Genomic DNA, 21,702 nt, shown 5'->3' with positions numbered 1-21,702 from the left:
CTGAAGACAAATACCTGACGCTCGGTTCGCCAACAATCAGATCATGTGTATGAGGCTTTAGAAGCAGGTTTTATTTTTTGACAAATAATGGGTGTTTTTACTGGTTAGACATTAATTGTGCAGCTTTTTCTTCTGCGTCTTCCAGGTGCTCATTTGTACTTTGCAGATTCTTCTTTCTTGATGTATATCTGTTTAAACAGAAAAAAATGTCAGTGTTGCATGTAACAGGGACCTATAACCAGGTACATAAGCTTTGACATTCACAAAGTTTCATTTTATAAGGTTAGCTGCACGATTGGCCCACCTCTGTCTGACCACACAGCTAGTGATGAAAAATAATAATGAAAATTGATGGATGGTGCTTATCTCCAGGTTCCGTGCACATACCCGAGACCGTGCAAGGGGAGCATGTCACATATCTTGCGGAACATCCATTCTACCAAAATGAGTGTGCTGTAAATTGCCTCTAGTATTGTTCCTGTTTTTTCTTGCTGAAGGCGGTCATTTTGCCAAAGCCCAAACCTGAGCAGCAGTAAATCTTTAGAGTGTCAGCAGATTGGACCCTACGTTTTCGGCACTGTGCCAGAAAATAGAGAGCAACTGAGCATGTGCAGAACAGGGTGAGACAGTGTATTACTGGATTTTAACCACTTCCATAATGCGCAAATTTTTTTTTTTTTTTTTTTTTTTTTTTTTCGTTTTAAAGAAATTTATTGAAAAGCAGTACAGTACATTGCAAGCGCCACCAGAACAACCTGGGGCCGGATGATATACATACAGTACAGAGGTAGAATCTTCAAATCATTTTATAGTAAAGACAAAACTATGTGAAGAACAAGATAATCTTTTTTCTTTTTTTCCTTTTTCCCCCCTACCCTTCCCCACCCCCGAACCTGCAATGTTCAAGGGGAAGAGAAAGGAAAAACGGGCAAAAACAAACAAATAAGGAAATAAATTAATATTAAAAAGAGAAAAAAAAATAGAAAAGGGAGAATAGCACCTAATACTGACTGCATTCCCGGCACCCTCAATGGGTTCACACTGTGCCTAAGAATCAGTGAATACGTTAAACTCATTGGAAGTGCTAAATAAAAGTGAAAACAAACCCCCAGTCCCAGAATAACTGAGGTATCCGGTGTCGTGGGCAAATCCCAGAGTATGGAATATCCTATCTCACCAACACATTTTCAGTGAGGGCTGGAGAGACCAGAAGAAAACATAGTAAATTGGCAGTAATCTCCAGTGGTACTTTACGGCAAAGAAGGGAAAAATAATAAAAAAAAAAAAAAAATTACCATAAATATTCTAGTGTAATCATTAAAGTTAAACTGACTACTTTATCTTCAAATCTATATGAAGATGTAACTGAAAGAAGGAAAGAAGAAAGAAAGAAAGTAAAAGGTCAGAGAGACCTAGTAAGGAAAAGAAAGAAAGAGTATAGGTTGAGGTTGCCAGCTACGGACTACACTGACCGGGCCACAATCCCTGGAAACAACCAGAGCAGAGAGCCAAGGACAAGAACAAGCAGGCGGAACTCCACCCTCTCTTATCTTTATATCGTAGGTAAACCTAAATGTCTAGCCCAGGGTTCCCACACCGCTTCAAAGGTTTTGGAAGAATTGAGTATTGAGCCTACCATCTTCTCCTGGTGCATGATCCAAGAGATCTTCCTCTTGGCCATCTGAACAGAGACAGTAGGTTGTTTCCAAGCACCCGCCAGCGTAATTTTGGCACCTGTGAGCATGAAGGCTATTAGTCTTTGAGTATATTTAGAGGCTTGGGGAACACCGACCCCCAGTAATGCTATTTGGGGAGATTTTTCAACCGGTACACCAGTTACCTTTCTGATGAGAGAAAACATTTTGTTCCAAAATCCCCTTATTTTTGAGCATTCCCACCAAATGTGTAACATGGAACCCTGGGCTTGGCAATTTCGGAAACACAATGGAGATGTGGTTGGAAACATAGCTGCTAGTCTGGAAGGGACCAAGTACCACCTCATTAATACTTTAAGGTTAGCTTCAATCAAAGAGATATTAATAAGACCTTTGGAGGATCTCAATCCTACCTCATGCCACTTCTCCAGAGTCCAGGACATCCGTAGATCTTTCTCCCACGCCTCCATGTAAGAAAATTTGGAAGTAGGATCCGATAGTGAGTTATAAATAATAGAAATTCCACCTTTCTGTTCAGTAGTGCTAATGCACCATTTTTCGTAACGGGTGAACTCAGGGGGATTTGGTTTATTTTTCCAAAGTGATGTAATAAAATGGGAAATCAGGGAATATCTATCCCATTCAGAGTCCGGCATACCCAAGGATCCCACACAGTGTGCCATTGAGATCAGGCCCACTGGGGAGAGAAAGTGTCCAATCCTATAAAGTCCCTTGTCCAACCACCATCGAAAAATCGTAGGGTCTCTATTTGGATTAAAGTGGGGGATCTGGAACAGATTAGCTAGAGGTCGCATATCGGAGATTATCGCAGGAGATTTCCGCAAGTCATCCCAAAACCTGAATGCCTGAGAGAGTGTTGGGGCCATTATGGCCGGTCTTAGTTTTTGGGAGCACCAGAGCAGGTCATCCAGGGGATTATTAGGAACTGCCTGACCCTCCATCTCAATCCAATCTGGTTTCTCTCGGCAGGAGTAGATGGATGACAGTTGGGTCAATCTAGCTGCCTGATAGTAACGAAAAAGAAGTGGTAAACCCAGACCTCCTTTAGTTACGGGTCCATATAAAACATTTTGGGGCAACCTATATCCTCTACCATTCCATATAAACTTCAGCACTTTGCCCTGGAATTTTTTAAGTTGGTCTTTCCTAATTGCAATGGGGAGAGATCTAAATAAATATAGCAGTCTAGGTAGGAGAGTCATTTTGACCGAATTGATCCTTCCTAGCCAGGATATTTTGTGGGTGGCCCACGTTTGTAGATCAGTTTCGAGTTTGCGGAACATAGGAGGGAAATTGGCCTGATAAAGGTTTTCAAATTTATTAGTCAGGTTTATCCCCAGGTAACGGATAGAGGAGTCCGCCCACTGGAATCTAAACAAAGTCTTCAGTCGCTCTACCATTATAGGTTGTATATTTATGTTCAATGCCATTGATTTTTTCATATTGACCCTTAATCCCGAGACATGTCCAAATGAGTCAAGCACTTTACAGATAGCATTCAAGGATGTTCCCGGGGAGGTGACAAATAGGAGACAGTCGTCCGCAAACAAAGCGCATTTGTGGGTTTGCTGTCCACAAGAAACTCCAGTAATATCCTGATTGGACCTGATGGCAATAGCTAATGTTTCTATTGCCACAGCAAAAATGATAGGAGACAGGGGGCATCCCTGTCTGGTCCCTCTTTTGATCAATATAGGATCTGAGAAATATCCCTGCATTTTGACCTTCACCTGCGGTCCTGAGTATAAGGAGCGCAACGTTCCCAGGAAATTCTTTCCAAACCCCCACCGTTTCAGGATCTCAAATAGATAAGGCCAAGATATAGAATCGAAGGCCTTCTGGAGGTCCAACGACAGAAGCAGTCCCTCCTGGGAAGGACCTCCATCCCATCCCGACTGTAGTAACGAAACCACATCTATCGCCCGCCTGATCTGGTCCGGACCCTGTCTCCCCGGTATGAAGCCTACTTGATCTTTATGTATATAATGGGTGATAAATGAATTTATTCTGTTAGCTAATATTTTTGTGAGAATTTTCACGTCGTTATTGATCAATGAGATGGGTCTGTAATTTTCCACCTGTTCCGGGTCCTTATCAGGTTTGGGGATAACAGATATGAAAGCCTCGTTCAGCTGAGGATGGAGGTCCTCCCCCGTTCTTTTAGAATTGAAAAATGTTGTAAGGTGAGGGGCTAGAGTATCTGCGAAGTTTTTATAATAAGGGGCCGAAAAGCCATCTGGCCCAGGAGCTGAACCTCCCTTCAAATTTTTAATCACATCCAAGGTTTCCTTCACAGATATGGGGGCCTCCATAAGCTTCACATGATCAATGTGAATGTTAGGGATAGGCAGTTTGTCGATATAGGATTGAATCTCCGGGATCCCAGCTGAGTCACCGGCTTGGTAGAGTTCAGAATAAAATTCTTGGAAAGTTTTGAGAATGATTTCGGGGTTACGGGTAGTAGCCCCCTCGCGAGTTTTGATTTTTGGGAGAGAGAATGTGCGGTAAGTCGGTGAAAGTTTGGTGGCTAGCATAGTACCCATTCGATCCTTATGTTGGTAAAATTTCGCTCCGCTCCACCCAAGGGACCTCTCAGCCCTTACAGTAAGCGCTAAGTTAAGGGCTAGTCTAGCAGCGTCCAGTTGGGAAATCTGGATCGTAGCTTGATCTTTCTTGTGCCGTTTGCATAAATCTGTAAATTCCCTATCCAATTTGTCAATTTCCAAATCTTTATCCTTTTTTATTTTAGCCGCAATTTGTATGAGCTTACCACGGATCGTAGCCTTATGCGCAGCCCATAGAGTCTCAGCTGAGATCCCCTCAACATCATTTAAGTTAAAATATTCCTGAAGTGCTTTCTCAATTTCCAAGACAACTAATGGGTCTTTAAGGAGGGTTTCATTAAGCTTCCAGTGAAAATGACGAAAGTCGCCTGACCTGCTTTGAAGGGAGCATATCACCATTGAGTGATCAGAAAGAGCTGTCTCTTTTATGCGTGCTTTAGTGATCAGAGGGACATGTCTCGAGGAAACAAGGATGTGGTCTATTCTCGAGTATGAGCGGTGAGGGTTGGAGAAATGGGTATAATCCCTTTTAGAGGGGTTAAATTCCCTCCAAACATCCACTAGATTTCGCTGAAAAATCAGCTTAGCTATTTGCGAACTAGTCCTAGTTGGACGGGTCAATTGTGAAGACAGAGGTCTGGACTTGTCAAGACTCTGGTCGAACGCCACATTGGAATCTCCCCCCAATATGACTATCCCTTCCAAGAGTGTTTCTAAGGCATTGAACATTGACTGAAAAAATTTGAGTTGCCCTCTATTAGGAGCGTAATAAGACACAAAAGAAAAAAGTTGCTCATCTATCCACCCTTTCACTAGGATAAATCTCCCTTCAGGGTCCCTGTGCACTAATAGTGATTTAAATTTACAAGATTTAGCGAAGAGCCCTCTTGTCTTGTCCTCTGCATTTGCCAGGAAGAATTGAGGGATAGTGAGTATGGATGAATGAAGGGGAATAACTTGTAGGGAAATGGGTTTCTTGTAAAAGAAGTACTTCTAGTTTTTGGGAGCGATAGGATTGGAACACTTTCTTCCTCTTGACAGGGGAATTTAGACCTTGGACGTTGTGGGATACTACTCTAAGAAGTGAAGGTGAAGTGGAGTTACGTGACATGATCAACAAATAACAAGAGCGTATGGTAGCTATGTGCACTTACCCCGGGGGATAGGAGGCGTGGGATCCGAGAGCAGACGGCATATATAGGGCCTGGACCCGGAGAAGAGCTAGTAAGGAACTGTGTCCGCAGCTTGGCAACCTCAGGAAAAGAAAAAGAAAAGCAGGAGAAGAAAAAAAAGAAGGAACATATGACAAAGCATATTAAATGAAACCGGCGAGAGTGGGGTGGAAAAAGTCCCAACCCCCTCCCGCCAAACAAAACATACACGTAACCCAAGTCAAGGGTTACCAGACCAACTCCCGACAGCGGAAAATCCACAGTCGAGGGTTGGACGGGGGCACAAGGCATCTGCCCCGGTCATAGCCATCCCTAAAAGGAATAAGGCACATAAAATTATTATTAATATATAATACCAAAAACTATAACAGTTTAGAACATATAGAACAAGGGCAGCCGAAGCCCGTAGATCAAAGAGGAAGGGATCCAATTAGGACCTATCAGTATGCTATATAAGATAATCAAGATATTACTAAGTTTAAGTCCAGGTTTAATGACCTTGAGTCAGTAGCTATATATATATAGAAACCCGAGTGGTTCAAAAATAAGTTTGGATGTTATCAATAAATTACCAAAGGAGCCTTGATCCCGGTCCCTCCCGCCAAACTGAGAAGGGGCCCGGATCAAAACCGGCGGCACAATTAGTATGCAAAATATATGCTAAGTTTTGCAAAAATTAATCCTGTGAAGGAGAAAAGACAACCTAAGGTGGTTGAAACAGTTGGGAACCAAGTGGACCAGGGATCTCCCAAAATTGTTGGAAAATCCCGGGTAAAACATGCCCCATCATGGACATTCCAGGATCCCTAAAAGGAGCACATATCTGATGACACAGAAAAAAAAAACAAAGTCAGGTTGTGACCGAGTCCTTAATACGTCTACTTTTGTTGGATTTCCATGGCGGTGAGATAGGGCTGGTAGGAGTAGGCCGTTTGGACGATCCTGCCTGTGGGGTGGAGGTGTCCATCGCTGGATCCAGCGTGATAAGCTTCAGGGAGAGTAGAAGTTTTTCCCCCTCAGGAAGAGATGTGAAGGAATAAGTTTTTCCCTTATGTGAGAATTTCAGGGCAAATGGGAAGGCCCACCAGTACCGGATTTCTTTCTGCATCAGAATAGAAAGTAAAGGCTTCAGGGCCCTACGCCTTTGGATGGTTAGAGGGGATATGTCCGCAAAGATTTGTACATTGACTCCTTGGAACAGGATGGAGGGATGTTGACGTGAGGCTTTCATTACTTCCTCTTTTACTGTGTAGTAATGTGGCTTTACCACAATGTCTCTAGGTGAACCGTCTTTTCTGAGAGGGCCAAGGGACCTGTGTGCCCTGTCCAATTCTAGTTTATGAGCATTTATTGACGGTAGCAGGTGCTTTATGAGGTCCTGCACTGCTGTAGAAACGTCCATAATGGATTCTGGGATCCCCCTGACCCTAAAATTCTCTCTCCTTGAACGATTTTCGAGGTCGTCAATTCTGTTCAAAGCAGTGTCAAGCTGTTCTTGCAAAGCATGTATGTGGTCAGTGTTCTGATTAGCCCTAGAAACCGTGATATCCAATTTTTGTTCTATCACCTCCATTCTAGAGCCGAGGTTTTGAAAGTCATTTCTAATGTCATTAGTTGGCAGTGTTGGCCAGGCCTTTCTCCAGCAATTCAGAGAGTTTGAGGAAAAGTTCTCCTGCATTTTGAGGCATAATGGGTTCAGGTATGCCTGAGGAGAAAATGGCGCCTGAGGGGGATAATGCATCTCCCATGGGGGAGATATGAGAGGCTGAGTGCTGCTGTGAGGGGTTCTCCATATCAGGAACTATGGCCACTGGTGAGAGAGACATGAGAGCAGGAGCGCCATGGGCAGTCATGTCTGCATAGGAGATGGGTTTCTGGGACAGAGTTTGTCTGTCCTCCTGTCTCCCCCCAGCGCTGGCTTCTGTTACCTGAGGCGCGGTCGCCATCTTGGATTCGCTCGGTATCTCCGCCGGCGAATTACGGGTCCTCGGGTCCCGCCGGACCGCGCTGCTGTACATGTACAGGCAGTCCTAAGGTTCCCCCAGATGTGTGGCCAAAATTCGGGCCGTCGGCTGCCGTTCGTTCCGGGCTAGGGCGGCGAAATGACCGGGTCAGTGCGGAGCTCCCGGCTTAAGCAGCCATCACGGGTGCCTCCGCGCATGCGCCCCCCAATGCGCAAATTCTAACACTTCTCTCCTCCTATGTAAAAATCATAATTTTTTTGCTAGAAAATTACTCAGAACCCCAAATATTATATATGTTTTTTTTTTTAGCAGACACACTAGGGAATAAAATGGCGGTCATTGGAACTTTGGTATTTGCGCGGTAATTTTTTAAACGTGATTTTTTAGGGGGGAAAATAACTTTTTCAAGAATAAAAACCAATAGTAAAGTTAGCCCATTTTGTTTTTTTGTAATTGACGGATGATGTTGCGTGAGTAAATTAATACCCAACATGTCATGATTTAAAATTGTGCACACTCGTGGAATGGCGCCAAACTTTGGTACTTCAAAATCTCCATAGGCAACGGTTAAATTCTTTTTTTTTTGTACAGGTTACCTGTTTAGCGTTACAGAGGGGGTCTAGTGCTAGAATTATTGCTTGCGCTCTAAAGTTTGCGGTGATACCTCACGTGCGTGATTTGGACATTGTTTACATATACAGGCGTGATTTGGACATTGTTTACATATGCAGGCGTGACTTGCGTATGTGTTCACTTCTGCGTGCGAGCTCACACTTAATTTTTTTTTATTACACTTTCCCTTTTAACACATTTTATTGATCACTTTTATTCTTATTACAATGAATGTAATCATCCATTGTAATAGGAATGATGTGTGACAGGTCCTCTTTATGGATAGATGTGGGGTCTCGGGTTTGTTTACTTGTGCGGTCTATTGCATTAGGGTGTGCACCTCAAAGCCCAAACACACGTGTGTGTGTGTGTGTGTGTGTGTGTGTGTATATAGCAATAGGGCAGAGATTGGTGTCAGTAGTTTTGTTTATTTTTATTATTAAATAATGTTTATTTTTACAATATATATTATATATTTTAACCACTTGCTTACTGGGCACATATACCCCCTTCCTGCCCAGGCGAAATTTCAGCTTTCGGCACTGCGTCACTTTAACTGACAATTGCGCGGTCGTGCGACGTGGCTCCCAAACAAAATTGACGTCCTTTTTTTTCCCACAAATAGAGCTTTCTTTTGGTGGTATTTGATCACCTCTGCATTTTTTGCGCAATAGACAAAAAAAGAGCGACAATTTTGAAAAAAACACTATTTTTTACTTTTTGCTATAATAAATATCCCAATTTTTTTTCCTCAGTTTAGGCCGATACATATTCTACATATTTTTTGGTAAAAAAATCGCAATAAGCATATAGTGATTGGTTTGCGCAAAAGTTATAGCTCCTACAAAACAGGGGACAGACTTATGACATTTTTTTTATTATTTTTTTTTTTTTTTTTACTAGTAATGGCGGCGATTTGTGATTTTTATTAGGACTGCGACATTATGGCGGACACATCGGACACTTTTGACACATTTTTGGGACCATTCACATTTATACAGCGATCAGTGCTATAAATATGCACTAATTACTGTAAAAATGTGACAGGCAGGGAAGGGGTTAACACTAGGGGTTAAATGTGTTCCCTAGGAGTGATTCTAACTGTCGGGGAAGGGGACTGACTGGCGGAGGTGACCGATCTGTGTCCCTATGTACAAGGGACACAGCATCGGTCTCCTCTCCCTGACAGGACGTGGATCTGTGGTCAGTGTCTCATCAGTGCCACCTATCAGTGCCAATTCTCAGTGCCACCTATCAATGCCCTTCAGTGCCACAACTCAGTGGCCACCAATGCTGCCTCAGAGCCCACCAGTGGTGCCCACCAGTGCAGCCCCCTCAGCGTACATCAATAAAGGAGAAAAATTACCCTTTTGCTAAATTTTATAACAAAATATAAAACGGTTTTGTATTAATTTTTTTTAATTAGGTATTTTTTTATTTTTTTAACACAAAATAAAAACCGCAGAGCTCTATTTGTGGGGAAAAAAATGTACAGTGTATGACCGCGCAATTGTCATTCAAAGAGTGAGAGCGCTGAAAGCTGAAAATTGGTCTGGGCAGGTGGGGGATTTAAGTGCTCAGTATGCAAGTGGTTAAGTGGTGCGACATCCATGCTGATATGTCAGTAATGCGAGAAGAGACTGAAGAAGTAAGGTGAGGAGTAGACAGAGTTTGGTGTCGTCTGCGTAGGGATGGTATTGGAAGCCGCTATCAAGTGACCAAGAGAGGAGATGTAGATAGAGAAGAGAAGGGGTCCAAATACAGAGCCCTACAGAAATGTGAAGTGGAGAGCAGGAGACAGAGTTGTAGGTAACACTGAAGGAGCGATGTGATAGGAGGAGAACCAGGATGGAGTTTATTGAGAAGGCGTGGGTGGGCAACCGTATCAAAGGCCACCGAGAGCTCTAGTAGTAGGAGTATGGAGTATTGGTCATTGGTTTTAGCAGTTAGTAAATCGTTAGTGAATTTTAGTAGGGCAGTTTCTGTGGAGTGCTGCATGCGAAAGCGAGACTGTAAGGGGTCAAGAAGGTTGTATTCAGTGAGGCCAGGATCATTGTAGACTAAGCGCTAGAGCTGCACAATTGTTAAACAAATCGTGATCTCGATTCAACCACCATGACTATCTCCAATGCAGAGTTTGCCAATTATTTCATATAACAAGTGGAGAGACTTTATCTGCTTTCTCAGCTGTCAAAAGAAAATATCCGGGCAGTCTGCCAAGTTTTTAACAGGAAACATTGTAACTAATGCTTCCTTCTTCGATCAAATGGATAAACTTATGTGTGTAAATAAAAAATCCCAGCAGTCTGCCAATTTTTTAACAGGAAACATTGTAACGAATGCTTCCTTCTTCGATCAAATGGATAAACTTATGTGTGTAAAGAAAAAATCCCGGCAGTCTGCCAAGTTTTTAACAACATGAAACATTGTAACTAACTTCCTTATTGGATCACACTCCTGTGTGTAAATGCAGAAAGTTTAACCACTTAAAGTCCAAATCTTTTTCTGACACTTGTTTCTTAAAGTGGAGTTCCACCCATAAATATAACATTACATCAGTAGTTTTAAAAAAATGTCATTAGTCCTTTAAGAAATTTTTTTTTTTTTTTTTAGATTCCTTCAAAGTGTTGTTGCTAGGCAGAATAGTTAATCTTCCCACTTCCTGCACCTAGGTGCTTAAGCTTCCCAACCTACACCACACAGACTCCTGGGAATGTAGTGGGTGTGTCTTTCCAGGAGTCTGTGCACTCCCCAGTCTCGAAGAATCATGTGACTTGGACAGCACAGGTGCTGAAACCTGATCTAAAACCTATTACACTGCTTGTGCAGCACTGAGCATGTGCAAGATCTGCAAGGCTGAAATCCAGGAAGTCATACAGTCTGGCTTCATGATGCCCACACTTAAGATGGCCCCAGTCAATTTCTATTTTATAAAGTGTCTAAATGCTGTAACAACCTAACAAAACGGACCTTAGTTTACAGACTAACTTTACTAGAATACATTAAGCTTGTGTATTACAGGGGTATTTATATTTAAAAAGTGAAATTGTGGCCGGAACTCCGCTTTAAGTTAAAATCAATATTTTTTGCTAGAAAATTACTTGGAACCCCCAAACATTATATATATTTTAGCAGAGACCCTAGGGAATGAAATGGCAATTGCTGCAAATATTTTATGTCACACTGTATTTGCCCAGTGGTCTTTCAAATGCAATTTTTGGGGAACAAATACACTTCAATAAATAAAAAATGTAAAACGAAACAGTAAAGTTAGCCCATTTTTTTGTTTGTTTTAATGTGAAAGATAATGTTACGCCGCAAGAATTGTGAGAGAATCGTGATCTATCTTCTAAGCCAAAAAATAAAGAATCCTTTTCTCTGTTGTCCTTGGACGGACACAGCTCCATAAATCTTGACAAGTGGGTTATGTTCCTGTTCACAGAAGAAGTCCTCTCCTGTGAACAGGAACATAACCCACTTGTCAAGACTTGAGAAGGCTGTGTCTGTCCATGGACAATAAGAGAAAATAGGATTTTTTTGTACTCACCGTAAAATCCTTTTCCTTGGACGGACACAGCCTTCTCAAGTCTTGACAAGTGGGTTATGTTCATAGGAGAGGACTTCTCCTGTGAACAGGAACATAACCCACTTGTCAAGATTTATGGAGCTGTGTCCGCCATGGACGATAAGAGAAAAATTGTGATTCTCATTTTAGCCAGAATCGTGCAGCTCTACTAAGCGCATGAACAAAAGCCCAACAACACAGACCCTAAAATAATCTCCCATCACAGTATAGCAGAATGTTCTGAACAGAATTAGTACAACCCGAGCCTATTAAACTCGCATTGCTCTCTCTGTTAGTTGGACACCTCAGTGTTTGCTGTCTGTGTGCTAGGCACAGCCAATAAATCTTCATAATTAATTCTAAATAAAGTTCCTTGATTGAGAATAGCAGCATCCCGAAAAGTCTGACAGTCGCGGTGTCATTTTATTTGCTTATCTCCAGCTGTTCATGTATCCTCAATCTGCATCAAAAATGGTTTTAAAGGCTGCAGGATAAAATTAAAGAGGACGTTGTAGTTCCATTCGCTGCTGATTTTTCTTCAGGAACCGTTTTGTTAGGATGAATGTCTATTAACCACTTCCCGACCTCCGCATGTAAATGTACGTCCACAATATGGCACGTACAGGCACATGGGCGTTAATGTATGTCCTTGCCTATTAGCGGGTGGGGGGTCCGATCGGGACCCCCCCGCTACATGCCGCGGTCGGGTTCGCTCGGGGAGCGATCCGGGACCACGGCGCGGCTATTTGTTTATAGCCGCTCCGTCGCGATCGCTCCCCGGAGCTGAAGAACGGGGAGAGCCGTATGTAAACACGGCTTCCCCGTGCTTCACTATGGCGCTGCATCGATCGTGTCATCCCCTTTATAGGGGAGACACAATCGATGACGTCAGTCCTACAGCCACACCCCCCTACAGTTGTAAACACACACTAGGTGAACCCTAACTCCTACAGCGCCCCCTGTGGTTAACTCCCAAACTGCAACTGTCATTTTCACAATAAACAATGCAATTTAAATGCATTTTTTGCTGTGAAAATGACAATGGTCCCAAAAATGTGTCAAAATTGTCCGAAGTGTCCGCCATAAAGTCGCAGTCACGAAAAAAATTGCTGATCGCCGCCATTAGTAGTAAAAAAAAAAAAAAAATTATAAAAATGCAATAAAACTATCCCCTATTTTGTAAACGCTATAAATTTTGCGCAAACCAACCGATAAACGATTATTGCGTTTTTTTTTACTAAAAATAGGTAGAAGAATACATATCGGCCTAAACTGAGGGAAAAAAATGTTTTTATATATGTTTTTGGGGGATATTTATTATAGCAAAAAGTAAAAAATATTGAATTTTTTTCAAAATTGTCGCTCTATTTTTGTTTATAGCGCAAAAACTAAAAACCGCAGATGTGATCAAATACCACCAAAAGAAAGCTCTATTTGTTGGGAAAAAAGGACGCCAATTTTGTTTGGGAGCCACGTCGCACGACCGCGCAATTGTCTGTTAAAGCGACGCAGTCCCGAACTGTAAAAACACCTTGGGTCTTTAGGCTGCATATTGGTCCGGGGCTTAAGTGGTTAATGCAACATAAAATGAACCATTACATTGCTAGGCTTTGACAGTAATGTGTCTTAGCGGGAACATCATCTTTTTAACAAATTTGTAAGTGCACATTATAGAGCTCAGCTTGATGTCAGCCAAAATGTTTTTTTTGTTTTTTTTTACAGTAAAACCTTGGATTGCGAGCATAATTTGTTCCCGAAGCATGCTTGTAATCCAAAGCACTTGTATATCAAAGCAAATTTCCCCATAAGAAATAATTGAAAGGCAAATGATTCGTTCCACAACCATTTATTCATAGGTCCTTCAGTTTATAGTCCGTATAAAAAGATTATAGCATTGTGATTGGTTGTGTAACCACAAAATGTCCGTCCACTAATGGAAGCCTCCACAAGGGGATTAGAAGCAAAATCCAGCAGGAGCTCCAGAGTATAAAAGAGAAGAGAGGCGCCTCTTGTGCCTAGTACACACGAGAGGATCGATCCGCGGAAACGGTCCGGAGGTCCGTTTCCGCAGATAAATCCTCTGGCGGATTTTGATCTCATGGTTGTACTAACCATGAGATCAAAATCCCCGCAGAATTCCCTCCGCGGTGACGTGTCGCGCCGTCGCCGCGTCATCATGATGACGCGGCGACTTGCGCGACGGTGTAATATAAGGACTTCCACGCATGCGTCGAATCATTACGATGCATGCGAGGGATGGATTCGGACGGATTGATCCGGTGAGTCTGTACAGACCATCGGATCAATCCGCTGGACTGGATTCCAGCGGATAGATTTCTTAGCATGTTAAGAAATTTTGATCCGCTGGAAATCCATCGCCGGGGAAAATATCCGCGGAAAAAAATCCGCTGGATCGTACACACTAGGGGATCTATCCGCTGAAACCGGTCCGCGGATCAATTCCAGCGGATCGATACTCTTGTGTGTACGGGGCCTAAGTGTAGCAATATGTTGCTAAATGTTGTACCTTCATTAAATGTAACCATATTGCTACACTGAGGCCTAGTACACACGAGACGATTTATCCGCGGATACGGTCCAACGGACCGTTTCCGCGGATAAATCCTCTCGAGGATTTCAGCGGATTTGGATCCGATGGAGTGTACTCACCATAGGATCGAAATCCGCGCCGAAATCCCATCGCGATGACGTGTCGCGCGACGCGGTCATATAAGGAATTCCACACATGCGTCGAATCATTACGGATCAATCCGTTGGGATGGATTCCAGCGGATAGATTTGAAAGCATGTCTTCAAATTTTTATCCGCTTGAAATCCATCCCAGGGGATAAAAATCCGCGGAAATAGATCCGCTGGGTTGTACACACCAGGGATCTATCCGCTGGAGCCGGTCCGCGGATCAATTCCAGCGGATAGATCCTCTCGTGTGTACGGGGCCTTTAGGCCGCGTACACACCATCGGTCAAAACTGATGAAAACGGACTGAAGGACCGTTTTCATCGGTCCAAACTGATCGTGTGTGGGCCCCTTCGGTCAAAAAAATGAGAACTTGCTTTAAAATGTAACCGATCGGTCAAAACCGATCGTTAGTATGCAAAAGCATTGGTTAAAATCCTGCGCATGCTCAGAATCAAGTCGACGCATGCTTGGAAGCATTGAACCTCGTTTTTTTTCTGGCTTAGTCTGGCTTAGTTTGGCTTAGTCTGCCTGCTCTCATGGGGTCTCCCTTCGGGGGAGCCCCACCTAGTACTGGGAGGGTTCTGTTTCGGCAGTCCCTCCGAGGAAGTTGGGTCCGTGTCGGCTTTGGTTGCTCGGATCACAGTACCTCAGTCCCCGTCTGGAGCCTAACGCCCCGGGGGATCAGGGTTTTGGGTCCCTTCTTCACAGGATGACCCCTTGACGTTGCACCTGTCTGCACGTTTTTGTGAACACTCTTTATGTGTGTGCACATTTTTTCTGCACCGGGTGGAGTTTTTTGGGTGTTACACACGCCATGGGCTTTTAAAAATAAATAAAATACTGTCCTCTCCCCGTGTATTCCTCTATAGGATTATATATTGTAATATATAATATACTGTCCTCTCCCCGTGTACTCCTCTATAGGATTATACATTATAATATACTGTCCTCTCCCCGTGTATTCCTCTATAGGATTATACATTATAATATACTGTCCTCTCCCCGTGTACCCCTCTATAGGATTATACATTGTGATATATAATATACTGTCCTCTCCCCGTGTACCCCTCTATAGGATTATACATTGTGATATATAATATACTGTCCTCTCCCCGTGTACCCCTCTATAGGATTATACATTGTGATATATAATATACTGTCCTCTCCCCGTGTACTCCTCTATAGGATTATACATTATAATATACTGTCCTCTCCCCGTGTATTCCTCTATAGGATTATACATTATAATATACTGTCCTCTCCCCGTGTACCCCTCTATAGGATTATACATTGTGATATATAATATACTGTCCTCTCCCCGTGTACCCCTCTATAGGATTATACATTGTGATATATAATATACTGTCCTCTCCCCGTGTACCCCTCTATAGGATTATACATTATAATATACTGTCCTCTCCTGTGTACTCCTCTATAGGATTATACATTATAATATACTGTCCTCTCCCCGTGTACCCCTCTATAGGATTATACATTGTGATATATAATATACTGTCCTCTCCCCGTGTATTCCTCTATAGGATTATACATTGTGATATATAATATACTGTCCTCTCTCCGTGTACCCCTCTATAGGATTATACATTATAATATACTGTCCTCTCCTGTGTACTCCTCTATAGGATTATACATTGTAATATATAATATACTGTCCTCTCCCCGTGTATTCCTCTATAGGATTATACATTGTGATATATAATATACTGTCCTCTCCCCGTGTACCCCTCTATAGGATTATACATTATAATATACTGTCCTCTCCTGTGTACTCCTCTATAGGATTATACATTGTAATATATAATATACTGTCCTCTCCCCGTGTATTCCTCTATAGGATTATACATTGTGATATATAATATACTGTCCTCTCTCCGTGTACCCCTCTATAGGATTATACATTATAATATACTGTCCTCTCCCCGTGTATTCCTCTATAGGATTATACATTGTGATATATAATATACTGTCCTCTCCCCGTGTACCCCTCTATAGGATTATACATTATAATATACTGTCCTCTCCTGTGTACTCCTCTATAGGATTATACATTATAATATACTGTCCTCTCCCCGTGTATTCCTCTATAGGATTATACATTGTGATATATAATATACTGTCCTCTCTCCGTGTACCCCTCTATAGGATTATACATTATAATATACTGTCCTCTCCCCGTGTACCCCTCTATAGGATTATACATTATAATATACTGTCCTCTCCTGTGTACCCCTCTATAGGATTATACATTATAATATACTGTCCTCTCCCCGTGTACCCCTCTATAGGATTATACATTATAATATACTGTCCTCTCCTGTGTACCCCTCTATAGGATTATACATTATAATATACTGTCCTCTCCCCGTGTACCCCTCTATAGGATTATACATTATAATATACTGTCCTCTCCCCGTGTACCCCTCTATAGGATTATACATTATAATATACTGTCCTCTCCCCGTGTACCCCTCTATAGGATTATACATTATAATATACTGTCCTCTCCTGTGTATTCCTCTATAGGATTATACATTATAATATACTGTCCTCTCCCCGTGTACCCCTCTATAGGATTATACATTATAATATACTGTCCTCTCCTGTGTACTCCTCTATAGGATTATATTTATTTATTTATTTATTTAAAATGCTTATTGGGAGCGCAGTCATTACCAGCAGGCCTCGATGCGCTCATAGAACCAACATATAAAATACAGAACACATCTCTCATTACTATAAGATAACAATATAAAATCACATAATAACATTTAAAAAAGCTAAAATACCATACTAATACTACTATCTTACCCTAATTAGGGCCATACACTTGAACAAATAGGAAAGTTTTTAAAAACGTCCTGAATTTTAATAGATCCTTCTCACGTCTTATATATAGAGGTAGAGAATTCCAGAATATTGAGCCCTGCGCATCCAACGTCCTCCCTCCACATTTAGTTCTTCTAAATTTAGGGACAGTCAGATTGGCCTGATCAGCAGATCTCAGTGATCTGTTGGGAACGTAACAGGTAAATTTTTCTTGCAGATACCCTGGGCCTATCTTATGGATGGCTTTATGGACGATACAACCCACTTTGAACAAGACCCGCTCAGCCACCGGTAGCCAATGCAGGGCTTTCAGAGACGGTGTAATATGGTCCCGACGACCCACACCCGTTAATAACCTAGCTGCAGCGTTTTGGATCAGTTGAAGCTTATGCAGAAGGGTTTTTGGACACCCCATATATAACGCGTTACAATAGTCCAGCCGACTACCAATAAAAGCATTGATCACTTGGACTTTATCCACCTCGTCAATGAAATGCAATGTAGAGCGCAGGAGTTTCAGTTGGTAATAACATGCGCTCACCACCTGATTTACCTGCGCCTTCAGTGACAATTTGGAATCCACAATGATTCCCAAGTTCCGAACCTGGGTAGCCAGGGTCGGGGATGGCATAAACGAAACCGGCCAAGAAGGAAAATCAGTCACACTGGTTTTGCTCTGATTACTGATAATAATACATTCGGTTTTTGAGCCATTAAGTTTTAAATAATTGGCTCCCATCCAGGACTGAATTTCTTCCAGGCAGGATGCCAAATCTACCTGAACTTCCTCATTTTTAGGTAGCTTAAAATAGATTTGCGTATCATCTGCATACACGTGAAAGCTAAGATTATGACGCCGGATGATATATAGTAGTGGCCTTATGTAGATATTAAATAATATCGGCGATAGCGCAGAACCCTGAGGAACCCCGCAGGATAAGGAGCTATTGGATGAATAATACGTCCCTAGTCTTACCCTCTGAGTTCTATTCTGCAGGAATGAGGCCATCCATGTCAATGCCATGTCCTCAAACCCGGCCACAGACACCAGCCTTTCCAAAAGTCTTGCATGATCTACAGTATCAAATGCAGCCGACAGATCCAGCAATATTAACGCTGAAGCCTCATCGCTATCCATGGCCCATAGGCAGTCATCCTTAACTTTAATCAGGGTGGTCTCTGTGCCTCTACCAGGGCGGAATCCAGACTGATATTCATCAAAAATATCATTGGACTCCAAGTGCGGTTGAAGTTGCCACACAACAGCTCTCTCCATTATTTTAGCTAGGAAAGGCAAGGTCGAAATAGGTCGGTTATTACTTAGATCGGACCGTGGCACGTTAGCCTTCTTCAACAAGGGGATTATAACCGCCTGTTTCAAAATACTTGGCACTGTTCCAATAGTGAAGGACATATTAATAATGTCTGCTATAAATGGTGCCAAGGTAACAGCCGAGTCCTTCACCAGCTGCGCAATACAGGGGTCAAGCGCTGACGACGAAGCTCTAAGCGATTTGAGAATAGTCAGTATCTCTACACTAGTTACCACCGAAAAACAGGTAAAACGTACCCCTTTATATACAGGAAAACTTTCTGTATAACAAGAGTCAGGTATATTATTTCTTATGTCTATTATTTTTTGCTTAAAATACTCTGCTAATTTCTCACTTAATTCTGGAGAGAGTTCTTCCTTAGTATCTAAACAAATTGGATTTGCAAGAGTGTTGGTGACTTTAAATAATTCTGCGGCCTTGTTTTCCGCCAACCTAATTTTCTCTGTTAAATATGTTCTTTTGGCTTTTTTTATTTCAGCTTTATATATTTTCAACGCCGCTCTATATGCCTCTCTAGTACAGGAGTTAGGGTCTTTCCTCCATATTTTTTCTAACGCTCTGCAACTCCATTTTAACATGCGAGTATTTTGATTAAACCAGAGCGGATTATTTGTTGGGGATCTTATATTTTGACTCTGTTTTTTTGGGGCCAAAAGATCTAAAGTTTTTATTATTGTTGAATTAAATGCTTCTATTTTATCCTCAACGGTATGTATTTTTTTAAATACCCTGATATCTGCATTCTCTAGAAATATTCTAGAGAAAGCATCTGCGGACACATTTGAGTAATTGCGTGTAAGCAATGGTTTAACAACTCTATTAGGTATATGAGGGGGTTTTTTCTTTACATTACCCACTATTTTAAAGCCTATAAAGAAATGGTCACTCCAAGCCACCTCTAGCGGTGGGTCCGTCCTGGTTACACAGCCATTATGTAGTATCCAATCCAAAGTGTGCCCAGCCCTATGGGTGGGTTTACTCACTTCCTCTGTATAACCCAGGCTATTAGCATAACAAAGAAGTTGCTGAACTTCTGTATTGCTAATATCATCTGCCCACATATTGAAGTCTCCCACAATTAAAGACTTGGGAAACTGCAACACTGAAGCTGATAACAATTCTGTAATATCCTTTAAGACAGTTGCATTCGTACTCGGAGGATGATATATGATAGTGAGGCCAACGGTCTCTTCCGGACTTTTCTTCCACCTTAAAGCTAGGCTTTCTAGTGAAGTATAAATTTCTGTGCAGTTCACGACCTCAAAGTCAAATATCGCTCTAAAAATAAGGGCTATACCTCCTCCCCTTTTAAACTGGCGATCACACTTCACTATTTTATATCCCCCTGGAACTAATTCATCCAGCCGTGGGGGAGAAGCAGCCGAAAACCACGTCTCCGTCATGGCAAGTAGGTCCAATTTTTGCTCAACTATTAAATCATAAATGGCCGCTGCATTTTTTATAGCTGAGCGGACATTTATAAGACCTGCCTTTAAAATCTCCGTCTTTTTTCCTGATGTATCCTGGGGTATCCTTTTATCCTGTACTACTGGGTGAGGATATGTAGGTTCCGACCCGTAATCACCATTATTCCTTATAGAACTACGCATAATATTGTATTTTATAATTTTTTCCTTAGTGCGATCGTTTAAGGAATAGCACTTATTTAACCTTGTTAAATATTCAAAAGAGTAACAAATTAATGATACAGCTAACACTCTGTCTTGTGCCATATCACAAAAGTTTACACCTTATAACACACAATTAAATAATCAAATAATCAAATGATAAAATACCAACAGGCACAACTTTAAAATATCCAATATAAAACCTTCAATCTAACATAAAATAGAATCAAGTGAATTAAGTCCCGCTAATTGAGATCTATTTAAAAATTACATTAGTTACTTCTCATCCTTCTATTATTTACCTATCGGCCTTTAGGACCAAGATGTTATAGCTTCTATTCTCCAATAACCAGAGAAATCAACTATCTCTACTGTCCCAACCTTATACCCCAGGGGGAGATGCTGCGGGAGTCTCTCACACCGCCACTACACCTTCACCAGGTATTCCTCCGTGCAGGGCTAACGGTACCTCTCACACGTCCCGTCACCCTTTAGCACAAGTTCTTTATCCGAGGGAAAGGAGGGGGGTCAGGAAGGGGGGGTCGGCTTTTAGTCTCTCACACCACCGCTGCCACCCCACTACCAGATGCAGGTATTCCACCAGATATTCTCTGTACAGGGCTATAGGTACCTCACACGTGCCCTTCGCCACTTGGCCGGAGTCCTCTGCCCAGAGGGAAGGGGGAGTGGATCGGCTTTAGTCTCTCACACTACTGCCACCCGACCACTTCCAGATGCAGCCTCTCACTCTGCCTCTGACCCAGATGCAGCCTCTCACTCTGCCTCTGACCCTTCTATTCACTGCATCTCCATCAGGCTTCACCTTACTCCTGGACAGGCAGCTGACCACCCTCGTTCTAGTTCCCGACGTGCCGCAGCTTTCATCCAGATAACAGGATCACCTTTCTGAAACTGCAGGGTCCGGATCTCCACACGCCGACTGCCGTCCTTCCCTGGGCACCTCCGCCGGTCTCTGGATCCCCTCTATCTTGCTCCTGCAGTCCAGGTAAGCTGCCCGTTGAATCAGGCCCGTCCGGGGATGATCGTCCGTCGGATCGTATCGCGGCCGCGATACTCGCTACTCGAGCCCGGTAGTCTCGGAGGCTTTGTAGGCCGCAATATGGCGGCGGCTCGGCCGTAGATGAGTTTAGTGTAGTCCGCGCTTCTCACTCCAATGTAAAGTGGAACTCCTTGTCAGATGAAATAAATTGAATTATACATTATAATATACTGTCCTCTCCCCGTGTATTCCTCTATAGGATTATACATTGTGATATATAATATACTGTCCTCTCCCCGTGTATTCCTCTATAGGATTATACATTGTGATATACTGTCCTCTCCCCGTGTACTCCTCTATAGGATTATACGATGTGATTAGGGATGAGCTTTGTGTTCGATTCGAACGCCATTTTTTTTTTTTATTTGGGGTGTAGTTCCCCTTAAAATCCACACCAGACCTGAAGGGCCTGGTATGGATATTTGCGGGGAACCGCACGTCTTTTTTTTTTTTTTTTTTTTACGGCGGGGTACATTTTTTGTTTGTTTTATAAATGAATCCTCTCTGAATTGTCAGAGCCGACAATTCATTATAGCCGCGTGTGAATTTTTAAATGACTTTTTTCCTTCTGAATGTCATT

General features: G+C 42.4%; 1 protein-coding gene across 1 annotated transcript in view; it reads right to left on the bottom strand.

Annotated features, from left to right (window-relative positions):
• Positions 1–25: 25 nt before the first annotated feature.
• LOC120927892 (melanocortin 2 receptor accessory protein) overlaps positions 26–21,702 on the bottom strand; it is a 47,353-nt gene continuing 25,676 nt past the window's right edge. Inside the window, exon 3 of the mRNA XM_040338870.1 lies at positions 26–188. Within this exon, the coding sequence (XP_040194804.1) occupies positions 98–188 (91 nt within the window). The 3' untranslated portion in view covers positions 26–97. The remainder of the gene's footprint in view (positions 189–21,702) is intronic.

Source organism: Rana temporaria, chromosome 2 (genome assembly GCF_905171775.1).
Source record: "Rana temporaria chromosome 2, aRanTem1.1, whole genome shotgun sequence".
In the NCBI taxonomy this organism is placed as follows: domain Eukaryota; kingdom Metazoa; phylum Chordata; class Amphibia; order Anura; family Ranidae; genus Rana; species Rana temporaria.
The sequence above is the reverse complement of the archived record's forward strand: the minus strand, read 5'-3'. Positions and strand labels throughout refer to the sequence as shown.